The following is a 13,378-nucleotide window of genomic DNA, read 5'->3' on the forward strand; positions in this document are numbered from 1 at the left end:
TTTCTACAAAGTTAAACAACTGAATGAACATCCTCCAAGGCCGGTGATTCCATAATTTTTGCCAGGGATTGTAGAAGGAAATTAGTCTGGCATGACTTGTTTGCTACAAACCCATGCTGGCTCTGGTTAATTACTGTATTTTTATCCAAAGTACTTACATACATACTGTTTAATAATTTGTTCAAAGATTTTTCTTGGTATAGAAGTAAGGCTCTTTGACTTTTCTTTTGCTTTTGACGTACACCACAAATGACTGGCTTTACTCTTCTAACGCTTGCCCTGCATTCCCTGCAGACAGCATTATATTCTTCTTTAGATATGCCCCCCTCGTTCCATTTGATGTATATTTCTGTTTTCCTTTTGAGCAAGTTTTTAGGCTCTGTGTTCATCCATCCTGGTCTCTTGAAATGCTTCCAAATCTTCCTTCTTTTTGGGATTTTTACCACAAAAATTTTTGTTTTAGCCCAGATTTTACATGGTCACACGGAGAAATGGATGAAAATTGCAAAAAAGTGTCACAATGTCTGCTAAAAGTGGCAATGCCCCATATGTGGCTGTACGCCACACGTCTTGACTTGGAATGGGCCTGTTTGACCTCCCTATAATGCCTGGGCATGCTCCTGATGAAGCGGCAGATGGTCTCCTGAGGGATCTCCTCCCAGACCTGGACTAAAGCATCTGCCAACTCCTGGACACTCTGTGGTACAACGTGACATTGGTGGATGGTGCGAGACATGATGTCCCAAATGTATTCAATCGGATTCAGGTCTGGGGAACGGGCGGGCCAGTCCATAGCTTCAATGCCTTCATCTTGCAGGAACTTTCGACACACTCCAGCCACGTGAGGTCTGGTATTGTCCTTCATTAGGAGGAACCCAGGCCCAACCGGTCATGCTGAAGGATGTTGCAGGCAGCAGATCGCTCTCCACGGCATCTCCAGACTCTGCCACGTGTGCTCAGTGTGAACCTGCTTTCATCTGAAGAGCACAGGGCGCCAGTGGCAAATTTGCCAATCCTGGTGTTCTGTGGCAAATGCCAAGCATCCTGCACGGTGTTGGGCTGTGCGCGCAATCCCCATCTGTGGACGTCGGGCACTCAGACCATCCTCATGGAGTCGGTTTCTAACTGTTTGTGGAGACACATGCACAATTGTGGCCTGCTGGAGGTCATTTTGCAGGTCTCTGGCAGTACTCCTCCTGTTCCGCCTTGCACAATAATAATAATAATCTTTATTTTTATATAGCGCTAACATATTACGCAGCGCTTTACAGGTTGCACACATCATCATCGCTGTCCCGGATGGGGCTCACAATCTAAATTCCCTATAAGTATGTCTTTGGAATGTGGGAGGAAACCGGAGTGCCCGGAGGAAACCCACGCAAACACGGAGAGAACATACAAACTCTTTGCAGATGTTGTCCAAGGTGGGATTAGAACCCAGGACTCCAGCGCTGCAAGGCTGCTCAAAGGCTGAGGTAGCTGTCCTGCTGCTGGGTTGTTACCCTACTACGGCCCCCTCCACGTCTCCTGTTGTACTGGCCTGTCTCCTGATAGCGCCTCCAGCCTCTGGATACTACGCTGACAGACACAGCAAACCTTCTTGCTACAGCTCGCATTGATGTGCCGTCCTGGATGAGCTGCACTACCTAAGCCACTTGTGTGGGTTGTAGAGTCCGTCTCATGCTACCACAAGTGTGAAAGCACAACCAACATTCAAAAGTGACCAAAACATCAGCCAGAAAGCATTGGTACTGAGATGTGGTCGGTCTGTGATCCCCACCTGCAGAACCACTCCTTTATTGAGTGTGTCTTGATAATTGCCAACAATTTCCATCTGTTGTCTATTCCATTTGCACAACAGCATGTGAAATTGATTGATGAACAGTGTTGCTTCCTAAGTGGACAGTTTGATTTCACAGAAGTTTGATTTACTTGGGAGTTATATTCTGCTGTTTAAGTGTTCCCTTTATTTTTTTGAGCAGTGTATATTCTCTACAGCTATACAAGAGAGCTTTGTGGCTAATCCAATCTGTAAGTATGTATAGCAAATAGTTACTGCTAATACTCTCCCAGTTCCTGAGATCTTCGTCTAGAATCCAAATTTCTTAGGCCGGTTTCACACGTCAGTGGCTCCGGTACGTGAGGTGACAGTTTCCTCACGTACCGGAGACACTGACACACGTAGACCCATAAAAATCAATGCATCTGTTCAGATGTCATTGATTTTTTGCGGACCGTGTCTCCGTGTGCCAAACACGGAGACATGTCAGTGTTCGTGGGAGCGCACGTATTACACGGACCCAATAGTCAATGGGTCCGTGTAAAACACGGACCTCACACAGACGTTCTCCGTCTGGGGTCCGTGTGCGTGCAGGAGACAGCGCTACAGTAAGCGCTGTCCCCCCCACATGGTGCTGAAGCCGCGATTCATATGTTCCCTGCAGCAGCGTTTGCTGCAGAGAAAATATGTATAATAGTGTTTAAAAAAAAGATCTATGTGTCCGCCGCCCCCCCACCCCCTGTGCGCCCCCCCGCTGTCCTGAAAATACTCACCCGGTCCCTCGTTGGCTGTCACTCTCTGCCCCGCGCCTCCTACTGTATGCGGTCACGTGGGGCCGCTCATTTACAATCATGAAGTCGTCTCCGCCCCTATGGGAGGTGGAGCCACATATTCATGACTGTAAATGATCGGCCCCACGTGACCGCATACACTAGAAGCCGCGGCCAGACCAGGAAGCAGCGAGGGAGGCACATGCGTGGGTACCACATGCTCCGTGTGGTACCCACTCGCCATACGGGCGGCACACGTGTGCCGCACGTATGGCCTACGTGAGTTCCCAGGCACACGGACACGGATAACTCCGGTACCGATTTATTCCGGTACCGGAATTATCTGGACGTGTGGGACAGCCCTTAGACTGTATTGCAAAGTTACCGTATATACTCAAGTATAAGCCGAGAATTTCAGCCCATTTTTTTAGGCTGAAATTGCCCCTCTCGGCTTATACTCAAGTCATACCCAGGGGTCGGCAGGTGAGGTGGAGCAGCAGCTGTGTAATCATACTCACCTGCTGCTGGCACAGTCCCTGGTTCCCCGGTAGCTTCTTCCTGTAGTGAGCGGTCACATGGTACCGCTCATAACAGTAATAAATATGGACCCCACTCCACTCCCATAGGGGTGGAGGCACATATTCATTACTGTAATGAGCCGTACCATGTGACCGCTCAATACAGGAAGCTGCCGGTGGCGGGGAACCAGGGATCACGCCAGGAGCAGGTGAATATAACAGTGCGCGATATTCACCTGCTCCCCGCTCCACCGCCGCTGCGTCTTCCCCGTCCTCTGCACTGACGCTCAGGTCAGAGGGCACGATGACGCGATTAGTGTGCGCGCCACCCTCTGCCTGAACAGTCAGTGCAGAGGACGGGGAAGACGCAGCGGCGGAACGGGGAGCAGGTGAATATAGCAAGTGCCTGGGGTCTGAGCGACTAGAGGTATGTGATTTTTTTTTTTTTATCGCAGCAACAGCATATGGGGCAAATGTCTAAATGGAGCATCTTATGGGGTCATGATCAGCATTTGTGCAACTTTATATGGGGCAAATGTCTACATAGAGCATCTTATAGGGCCATAATCAACGTTTGTGCAGCATTATATGGGGCAAATGTCTGTATGGAGCATCTTATGGGGCCATAATCCGCATTTGTGCAGCATTATATGGGGCATATTTTAATATGGAGCATCTTATGGGGCCCATCATAAACTTTATGGAGCATTATATGGGGCTCCTGATTCAATATGGATATTCAAAAACACTTAACCTACTGATGTCTCAATTAATTTTACTTTTATTGGTATCTATTTGTATTTTTGACATTTACCGGTAGCTGCTGCATTTTCCACCCTAGGCTTATACTTGAGTCATTAAGTTTTCCCAGTTTTTTGTGGCAAAATTAGGGGTCTCTGCTTATACTCAGGTCAGCTTATGCTCGACTATATACGGTAGTGTCCCATTTAATGTTTAGTGCAGTCAAAATCTCATGTTCTCTTTATAAATCAACGAACTAGCCAAACATGAGAAAAAAATATTAGCATAACAAAACAGACTGACAAGATATCATTCACTAAAATAGCCCTTTATACAGTCTAGTTAGAGTAATACACAAAATGATTACAAGACTGTCCAATCAGATGTTACATGGAGTTAAATGTACATTCTTCTCTCAGTACATGGTTTGCATGAGTAAACATTCATTTGTAGATTCCATTTTTCAGACAACAGGACATGGAAGATTTATGCAGGTCAACGAATACAACCACTATGAGATGACAAGATTGTCCTAAATGAATATATGTTACATGCAAAACATAGCACAACAAAGATCAAGAACATAACTGCAAGCCGCATTGAAGTTAATGCTTTTACTGTGAAAATGTGAACATTTACAATATCAAAAGTACATTCCACAAACATTTTTGGCATATATCAAGTAATATATTGTAGAGATTAGACTGAAAGAATCCATTGTATCTTTCTCCTGAAACATCTGGCTCATATCAAGAAACTTGAGCAAGTTGACATTTCCTTTTTATGCACGCATTCCTTCTGTTATTATAGCCTTTTACCTACATACTAGAGGTTGTAAATTTCACAGTATAGATAAGCTTTGTAAGAGAATGTGAAATAATGAGCGCTTGTGCGCATGTCTGTAAATGCATAACTCTTTTTCTTTATAAAGGAGGGGTAAAGCCCAGAGAGTCAGACGCGCTCCTGAGCTTCCCCTGTATATGATCACACAATACTTTGTTTGCGTGTCATTTACCTGGAAGCTTACCTCCAGTAAGCCAGGGACTGAGAAGGACTTAACAATATATTGTATTTCCAAGTATAGAACATTGTTTCTCCTTTCCAATGATTATAATAACATCAGAGATACTGTATCTCTACAATTGCCATGTTATAAAATACTTGTATGTAAGCGTACAGTTCCGGCTTCCAAAACACGGAAACGGTCATTACAAGTCTGAACCCATCACCAATTCTATAAGGAGTGTTTGAAGAAACAAAACTGCGGGGAATATGAAACTTATGTACTTCCTTTTACCAAGACATTAGTGTTATTGCATGCTAGCAACAGTGCCACACTGCAGTATTACCTCTGTTCACTAAAGATACTAGTTATCTGCTGAAACCGCTAACTTCATGGAAATATTGACAACCCCTTTAAGGATAGGCTACCCACTAAAATACATTCTTTAAGGTTTCTCTAATTCCAAGTAAATATTAGCTATACAGGAGTTCAGCAATTTTAGAATTTGTATAATATGCTAAATTACTTCAGTCCCCATTATAAATAAAAACAATGTACACTCTAAACCCGCAGAGGCTCGGTTCCAGTAATGTCAGAGATGCTACTCCTAGCAGGTCACATGACGTTGTTGTGTCATGGGACTGCTGCAATCGGCGGCCACCGGATGGTGCAGCGTTTATTTTGTGAAAACGATTATTGGCTGCAGCAATCAGGTGACAACAATGTACCTGATCAGCTTGGAATACAAGGGCTGGCATTGCTAGAACAGCGCTGCCACAGGAGAAGAGTACCTATGGTTATTCATTTTAAGGCTCTGAAGTGATTAAGCAGGAGTTGTCCACGTAGTGGGACATTTAATGTGACAGCTGGATTAGTAAAATTATAAGCCATGCCTCATGAGTTATAAAAGCTAGAGGGAAATGCTCCCAATTTAGTATGAATTTAGAAAACTTCATGAGCATTACCTCCCAAAATGAAAATTGCAGCCACATTGCTCATCCCTCTTAGGCCTCTTTCACACTTCCGTCTTTCAGCTCCCGTCACAATCCGTCGATTTTTGAGAATGCAGGATCCTGCATTTTCCCATAGACTAGTATTAGCGACAGATTGTGATGGATGGCCATCCGTTTCATCCGTCGTGCACTGGATCTTGTGCAAAAAAAAAAAAAAAAAAAAAAGGTCCGTCGGGCAGAGAAAACGTTCAGAGGAACGTTTTTTCTGCACGTCGGAAAATCGGTCAGCGACGCATCCTGCGCTGCCTGTCACTGGCTACAATGGGATACGTCACTGACTGTGAAAAGCAGGAATCCAGCGACGGGTCCCACCTTTTCAAACTGAGAATGCGTGGAAGAATTTCCTGTCAGGGAAATACTCTCTCGCTCTTTTTACTATTGATGCTCCTATGCAGCCTCAATAGTAACAAGATATAATGTGAAAAAAAAACAAAAAAACCCGCAATATTCTCACCTATCGGCGTCCCACGTAGCGTCACCGATACTCCCGGTAGCCAACGTTCCTAGTAAATACATTGTGAAATCTCGCGAGATCGGGAATGCCGGTTGGTGAGAATACTGCAAATTTTTTTATTTTTTTTTTTAACCTGGTTTGCGTTGTATATGCATTTTCGCAGCGGAAAACCGCTGCGAAGACGCATACACAACAGGTGCACATAGCCTCGACGGGTCCGTCAGAAAGACGGGCCCAGTGCACACGTTTTCCACAATCTGCACAGGATTCGTCATATCAACGTCTTGACGGATCCTGTGCAGATTTGGAAGACGGAAGTGTGAAAGAAGCCTTAGGCTGCGTGTCAACGCTCAGGATGGCCGGCGGTATCGCCGCAGCGGCGAAGCCGCTCGGTGCTAAGCCCCGCCCCCTTTCTGGGACGCGATCATGCCGGATGTGTACTGTACACATCCGGGATCATTGCACCCCTCGCCATAGGGCCCTGTGATATTACCTGCGGCGACGCAGCGTCGCCGCAGGTAGCACGGACATGCTGCGATCTGAAAAGACGCGCAGCATGTCCGGAGTCGCAGGGCCGCCGCGTGCGGGTTTCCACGCATAGTGGACACGGGATTTCACAAAATCCCCTCCACTATGCTGGAACATCTGGACGCTGCGTGTTTGACGCTGCAGCGTCAATCACGCAGCGTTTACTTACCGTGGACACTCACCCTTAGCTGGCACATGGGTCGGTTACTATAAGGTCAGTATGTGCAACAAGTTTCTGTATGTAGAAATTCCTGAGACCTGCTTTGGATGACTGTCACAGAAGAGAGAGGTTGCCAACGATTCAGCGCCAAAAATACATTTAATATATTTTTTTATTTATACGGTACAAGGAAGCAATCAGATCTCTACCTGAATATAAGAATTTGTGCAAGTACGGCTTTCCACTCGGTGACATTTACCGCATACATGGCCGGACCGTTATCAAGGCAATCACAGGAGCGCTCAGCTGAGCGAGTACTTCTGTGAATGGGGGTCTGAGCTGGCGATCTGCCAGCATTCAGCTGACAGACATCATATGTGTATAGCCAGATATAAAGAACAGCATAACATGGCTGATACAAAGCCACGTTTCCAACTCTCTATTGCCAGTACTAAGGTTTTGAGCTGAACAGTCTGAAATGTTTGACAGTCTGGTTGCAACAGATCATAAACTAGAGCAAGGCAGGATTTCTATTAGAATGAGGGCAGAAAAGAGCCATAGCAGAACAAGCGTTACAGCTTTTTATCATTTTCTAATGTATTGACCTTATTACTCTAAAAGAAGCTTTTTTTTGTTGCCTCTGTAAAGGAAAATGTTACATATCAACATGTATTAAAGTAGTTTCTTCAGGCCAAACATAAAATTGCTGTAGTCACTGTGACTGCACAATCCTAACCGTGTACAATGTCAAGATTACCCTTTGCTACCTATTCAAGTCCTCCCATGACCACTCCTACCTATGCAATATGCACACTTGTTGTAATATGTCAACTTGCAACTCTTCCTGCTTTATTCTTCCACACTTTTCAAAGAAGAGAAACAGGAACAGATGCTAGTCTGCATGTGAACATCAGTATGTAAGGCGGCAGAGGAAAAGCCTGACAGTGTGCATATAGCACGCCATTAGGGTAAGTTTACACGGGGCAATTTGCTGCAGCAAAACCTGATCTTCTTGACAGGAAAGAAGCTGCATCAAAAATGCAGGTTTAGGTGCGTTTTTTGTTGCGTTTTTGGTGCATTTTTTTCCTTTGTCCATGCGAATGTCCTTGAATTTTCAGCAGCAAATAATGATACCTGTGTTTTTTCAATACCCATTCAAGTCAATGGGTGAAAAACGCTGAAAAAATGCAGCAAAAAAGCTAAAAGAAGTGACGTGTTCTATGTCCAAAAAACGCAGAAAAGCACAAAATACTGATCACTCAAAAAACCAATGTGTGTGCATGAGATTTCTGAAATCTCAGACTTTACTGGTACTGTAAAAAGCAGCTGAAAATTAGCATTAAAAAACAGCAAAATACGCCCTGTGTGAACTTACCCTTAGGATTTAGGAATCTGCAGTCACAGACAGACTACAGAAATACACGGAAAATGCATTCTCAACATTCACTTATTCATCTGCTTTTAGGATTCTATTGTACAATACTGTAGCCATTTACTTGAAGTGAAATGGAAGACACTGGAATCATTTAAAGTAGCTGCATTAATTGTAAAAGACTACCATTCACTCATCCATGTGATGGCCAAAATTACAAAAGGGGTTTGACATTCATCCTCCTTTGGAAGCAGCATCAGTATAGGCAGAATTAGCCAAGAAACAGATTGCTGATGTTAGGGAACCTAGCTATACTTTTTCAATGGCTAGAAAGCTAAATATTTTAATAACACTCAAGCATTAAACTTGAAACTATTAAAGGGACATAATAAACTGTATATCCAAGTAATGCACAAATATTCACTGCATGATATTTCAGTGAAGAACAGAAAATGGTCAAAAACATATTTGAGCTACCTCAATGCCCAAATAGCTGTATTCCCTGTGCGGTAAATGTAACTAAAAGCAAGTATTTACTGTGCAGTAGACCAACCAGCTACCATTTGATTGTGTTGCTTTAGCAAACACTTGTATGCATAAAGGCCCCCATACACAGTAGAACAACATCAGTTGAACCTGCCGATATTGACCACTTTGGCTGACAGATGATGGTGTAAGAGATAAGGATACAGCATGTCAAATTTTTAAACAGCAGAAATGAGCTCACTGACGTGTCTGGCAGCAGGCTCTCTAATTGGGGCACTTGGCAAAGCAAGTGCTTCTGTGTTTGGGAGAGGCAGGTGAGGCTACTTTCACACTAGCGTTGTGCACTGCACGTCGCTATGCGTCGTTTTGTAGAAAAAAAGGCATCCTGCAAAAGTGCTTGCAGGATGCGTTTTTTTCTACATAGACTTGTATTAGCGACGGATTGCCACACGTCGCAACCGTCGTGCGACGGTTGCGTCGGTCCGTCGCCACCAAAAAACGTTGCATGTAACGTTTTTTGGTGGGTCGTGTCCAGCATTTCCGACCGCGCATGCGCGGCCGGAACTCCGCCCCCGCCTCCCCGCACCTCACAATGGGGCAGCGGATGCGTTGAAAAACTGAATCCGCTGCCCCCGTTGTGCGGCGCTTGCACAGTATGCGTCGTTACGTCGCATTGCGACGTGTGTCGTACGACGCTAGTGTGAAAGTAGCCTGAGATAGCTGCCAGCCGAACCATTGTCCGGCCAACGGTTTTGTAAGGTGTATGAAGGACTTCATACCTTCAAATATAAATTTTCCCATGCATGAAAAACAATGTCTCAAGGGTTACAGTCAATTTATAACCTACCAACAACTAGAGATTGTTTTTGTTTTTTTTAATAGTGCAATCAGACATGTACTTACTAGCAAATATTAGGTTCCAGATTACCTAAGTAGTAAGTAAACTTTTTATTTTTTTAGTTCTCCTTTTGGCATTGCAAAGTTATGCTTTTCTGCAATATACTTCACTATCTTGTTTTGAATCCATAACTCCCAAACACTTGAGGCTCCTTCCAACTGCAGCTCTGGAAGAATCAGTACACTATGTGAAAAAAGTCTGTGTAAAGGACATTCCCTGTCTGAGAATCAGGCTGCAGTTGAGAGGCTCAGACAGGAAAACTATATTAATACTTCAGTATAATGTCCCTTTCATGAACGAATACTACATTATCTTGATTTTGTACTTATAAAAAGAAAACTATTTTGTAGCAACTAAGGTAAAATGTTTTATTATTCTTTCATCTAGATTCTTAAATGGGTTTCTACACCCTTACTTACAATAAGCAATTGATATTTGACCAGTTGAGGCCCAAATGTCAGCACCCCAACTCATCATGTGAATGAAGGGGGTTGCAGCAAGTGAACAGAACGGAGCTGCTGTGCCAAGCACAGAAATGTGTAGCACTGTCCCTGAGTAAACAATGATAGGAATGCCACCTTTGCTGGCAAAGTACTTAAAAGGAACCTGTCAGCAGGATTGTGCACAGTAACCTACAGTGTCAGGTTGGTGCCGTTATACTGATTAAAATGATACCTTGGTTGATGAAATCAGTCTTGTGGTTGTTGTTTAATCTTTATTTTCATTTTGTTGTTAACGATATGCTCGTGCTCCAAGGTGGCTTGTGTGGGGGTCTTCATGTGGTGCCCTGCTTTGGTATTCATACTGATGGCTTATGACAGGTTACTGATCAATCCGTGAAAAAAATAAAAAACAAAATATCACCTTCTGCAGACAGGCACCTGTGCTGCAGCATGACCACATCTATAATATGTATTTTTTTTTTTTATATATACTTTAATTCATAAAAAAAAAAGTCTGAAAGTGGCAACGGTCACGCCTGCAGTAGCAGCTATTGGCGAACTGACAGTTGCTACTGCGAATGTGGCGCATCTTGCTAGAGAAAAAAAAAAAATTGCCTCCTCCAAGATGGCGCCGTCTGAGCCTGCGCAGTAGCATCTATCGGCGATCAGGTCCAGCCGGCGCCATCTTAGTGGGGACATTTTTTTTTCTTTTCTCTAGCAAGATGGCACCTGCGCAGTAGCAGCCATCGGTGATCCAATAGATGCTACTGCGCAAGCGGCACCATTTTGGAGGAGGCAATTTATGCTTTCTCTAGCAAGATGGAGTCACCGGAGCCTGCTTAGTAGTAGCCATCGGATCTCCTTTTCACACTGATTTTTGTTATTTTTTTGAGATAAGTCAAAAACTTATCTCAAAAAGACTTTCATAGTCACGACACATGCATGGAGAGCCTGTTTGTTGGGCTCTCCATGCATGTGTTGTGACTGTCACACAGCCGCGACACATGCAGCTGCGGTGCCGATCAGCTGATAGGCCAGTGTGATCCAGGAAGCCGGGTTCCCTCTGCAGCTTGCCGAATAAGAGGGAACCGGAGCAAATTCCCTCAAGTCTAAAGGCCCCATACACATTAGATTTAAGTCAGCTAACCAGTCGATATCAATGGGTTCTGCCCACAGACTTTTAAAAAGTGGTAGATGCCTTCCTCAGCACATATGTCATTGTAGGTTATAGATAATTTAGTGACAAAAGAGTTTATAATTGGTGGAGAAAGGCTGAACTTGATGGACCCAAGTCTATTTTCAACCTATGTAACTAATGTGCATGGGGTACCAGCCAACTGAAGGTCAGGTGAGATGTTGATCAAAGCATGTCCAATTTTGTACTAATTATAGTTTTGTTGTCCTGGAGATAAGCAGTCAGCCAACTTGTCAGTTGGTGGCTCTCTCAATGAATGATCGGCAGAAGCATCGTTCTGTCAACAGCCATTTCATGTGTATGGCCAGCTTTAGAGAATATGTCCCACAATATTCTGGGAAGGACAAAGATTGTATCTGTATCCGTTATCTGACAAGAACCAAGAATATAATGTCGATCTCACACTGGTATTTGTTCTGTCCAAAATCTTACAGACTTTTCACACTTCCAACAGAAAGCAAACTTTGTATGTCAAATCATACAGAATTGACTGTCAGCAATTCGAAGTCTAGGTTTTTATAAAAATCCAGTGTCTTAAAAGTGCATTTATTTTTTTTTTTTTTACCTGGCTTTGGTTTTTAATAAAAAAAAAATAAAAGCAAGGTAAGGATCCCAAAGGATAAGTTAGCTTTATGGTTAGACTTGTGGCACATGTCCTGCTAGTGGGATAAGGTTAGTTGGATTTCAAATTGTGGAATCTGTTTTGACTGCAACACACACACGTTTTTGCTGCTTTTTTCAAAGAAAATTTTAAGCTGCGTTTTACAGTACCAGCAAAAGCTATGACATTTCAGAAATCTCATGCAGTTTTTTTTCCTGACCGATTTGGAAAACTGCTGGGTTTTTGCAAACTGCAGTATGTTACTTCTTTCAGCGTTTTTTTTCACCCATAGAAAGCAAAGCCCAGCAAAAAATGCAGGTATCAAGTTTTGCTGCATTTTTGGTGCAAAAACCTTAAAGGAACTTGCACCATGTTTCTTTGGGGGGGGGGGGTTATATGTAAACTTCATCAGCATGACACATGAGACAACAAAAACACAGTAAATACATAGCAAAACCTGCCCAGACAGGTCTTGCCTGCAGAAAAAAGTAGCAAAAAAGTAACGTGTGAACATAGCCATAAACACATGAAACTGTCGCAATATCTTTAACATTGAAGAGATCCACAGAATAAAAATGTAAATCTCCAAAGTCAGTTCAAAATAAACGCACACATAAGAAAAAGGCAATATTTAATTGCCAAGGTGCCATCATGGAGGACCAGATGTCGTTTTACCAATTTTCACATGACAGGAAAACAAAAAAAGAGTAACTGGAGCTCTAGAAAGAGGTAAAGCATTCTTATCCAGGTGGACAGAAAATTTTAACCACATTGGAGAACACCATGACAGGAAATTCCAGTTAGGAACATAGTAGTTCAGTAAATTTAAACCTGCATAGTTAAAGGCTCGTATAATGTAGTGCTACTCTACATCTTTCATCTATGTAATCTTTGAGTCACTACTTCCCGATACATAATCGATATGTAAATAAGTAGTAAAAATATCACAAATAAGTCATCCATGAAGCCAAGGATGCCAAATAGAGCTTCGGGAATAATGTCCAAGGGTGAAACCAGATAGAACAATGCTCCAAGCAGGCAGAGTACAATCCTTATTCGAAACATCCGAAATAAGCCACCAACGGAAAACATTTCACGGAAGGCATGTCGCAGAAGTGTTGGCAAGTCCATAATTCTATCCATGAGCTAAAATAATGAAAAAAAAAATGCTGTTATTTTACAGGCTTTCATCTACAGACTTGGGTTCTGTATAAAGGTTTACTACAAAAGCATAAAAACGATTTTATTTCACTTACTGATCGGGGCTGACCAGAAAATCTTCTATTATAACTATTAACTTCCTGCAATATTTCTTGGGCATCTTGCTCTTCGCTGGCTTGAAACACTGGAAACAATAACGTTACCTAGCATATGAAATATATCGTTAGTTTACTGTACAAGAGTAAAGCTGCAGTA

General features: G+C 43.2%; 1 protein-coding gene across 1 annotated transcript in view; it reads right to left on the reverse strand.

Moving 5' to 3' along the window:
• Positions 1–12,576: 12,576 nt before the first annotated feature.
• The window catches only part of RNF170 (ring finger protein 170), a 76,830-nt gene continuing 76,028 nt past the window's right edge, over positions 12,577–13,378 (reverse strand). Inside the window, exons 6-7 of the mRNA XM_077252148.1 lie at positions 13,219–13,326; positions 12,577–13,108 (exon numbers count right to left, since the gene is read on the reverse strand). Coding sequence (XP_077108263.1) covers positions 12,839–13,108; positions 13,219–13,326 — 378 coding nt within the window. The 3' untranslated portion in view covers positions 12,577–12,838. The remainder of the gene's footprint in view (positions 13,109–13,218; positions 13,327–13,378) is intronic.

This window comes from Ranitomeya variabilis, chromosome 1 (genome assembly GCF_051348905.1).
Source record: "Ranitomeya variabilis isolate aRanVar5 chromosome 1, aRanVar5.hap1, whole genome shotgun sequence".
NCBI lineage: Eukaryota > Metazoa > Chordata > Amphibia > Anura > Dendrobatidae > Ranitomeya > Ranitomeya variabilis.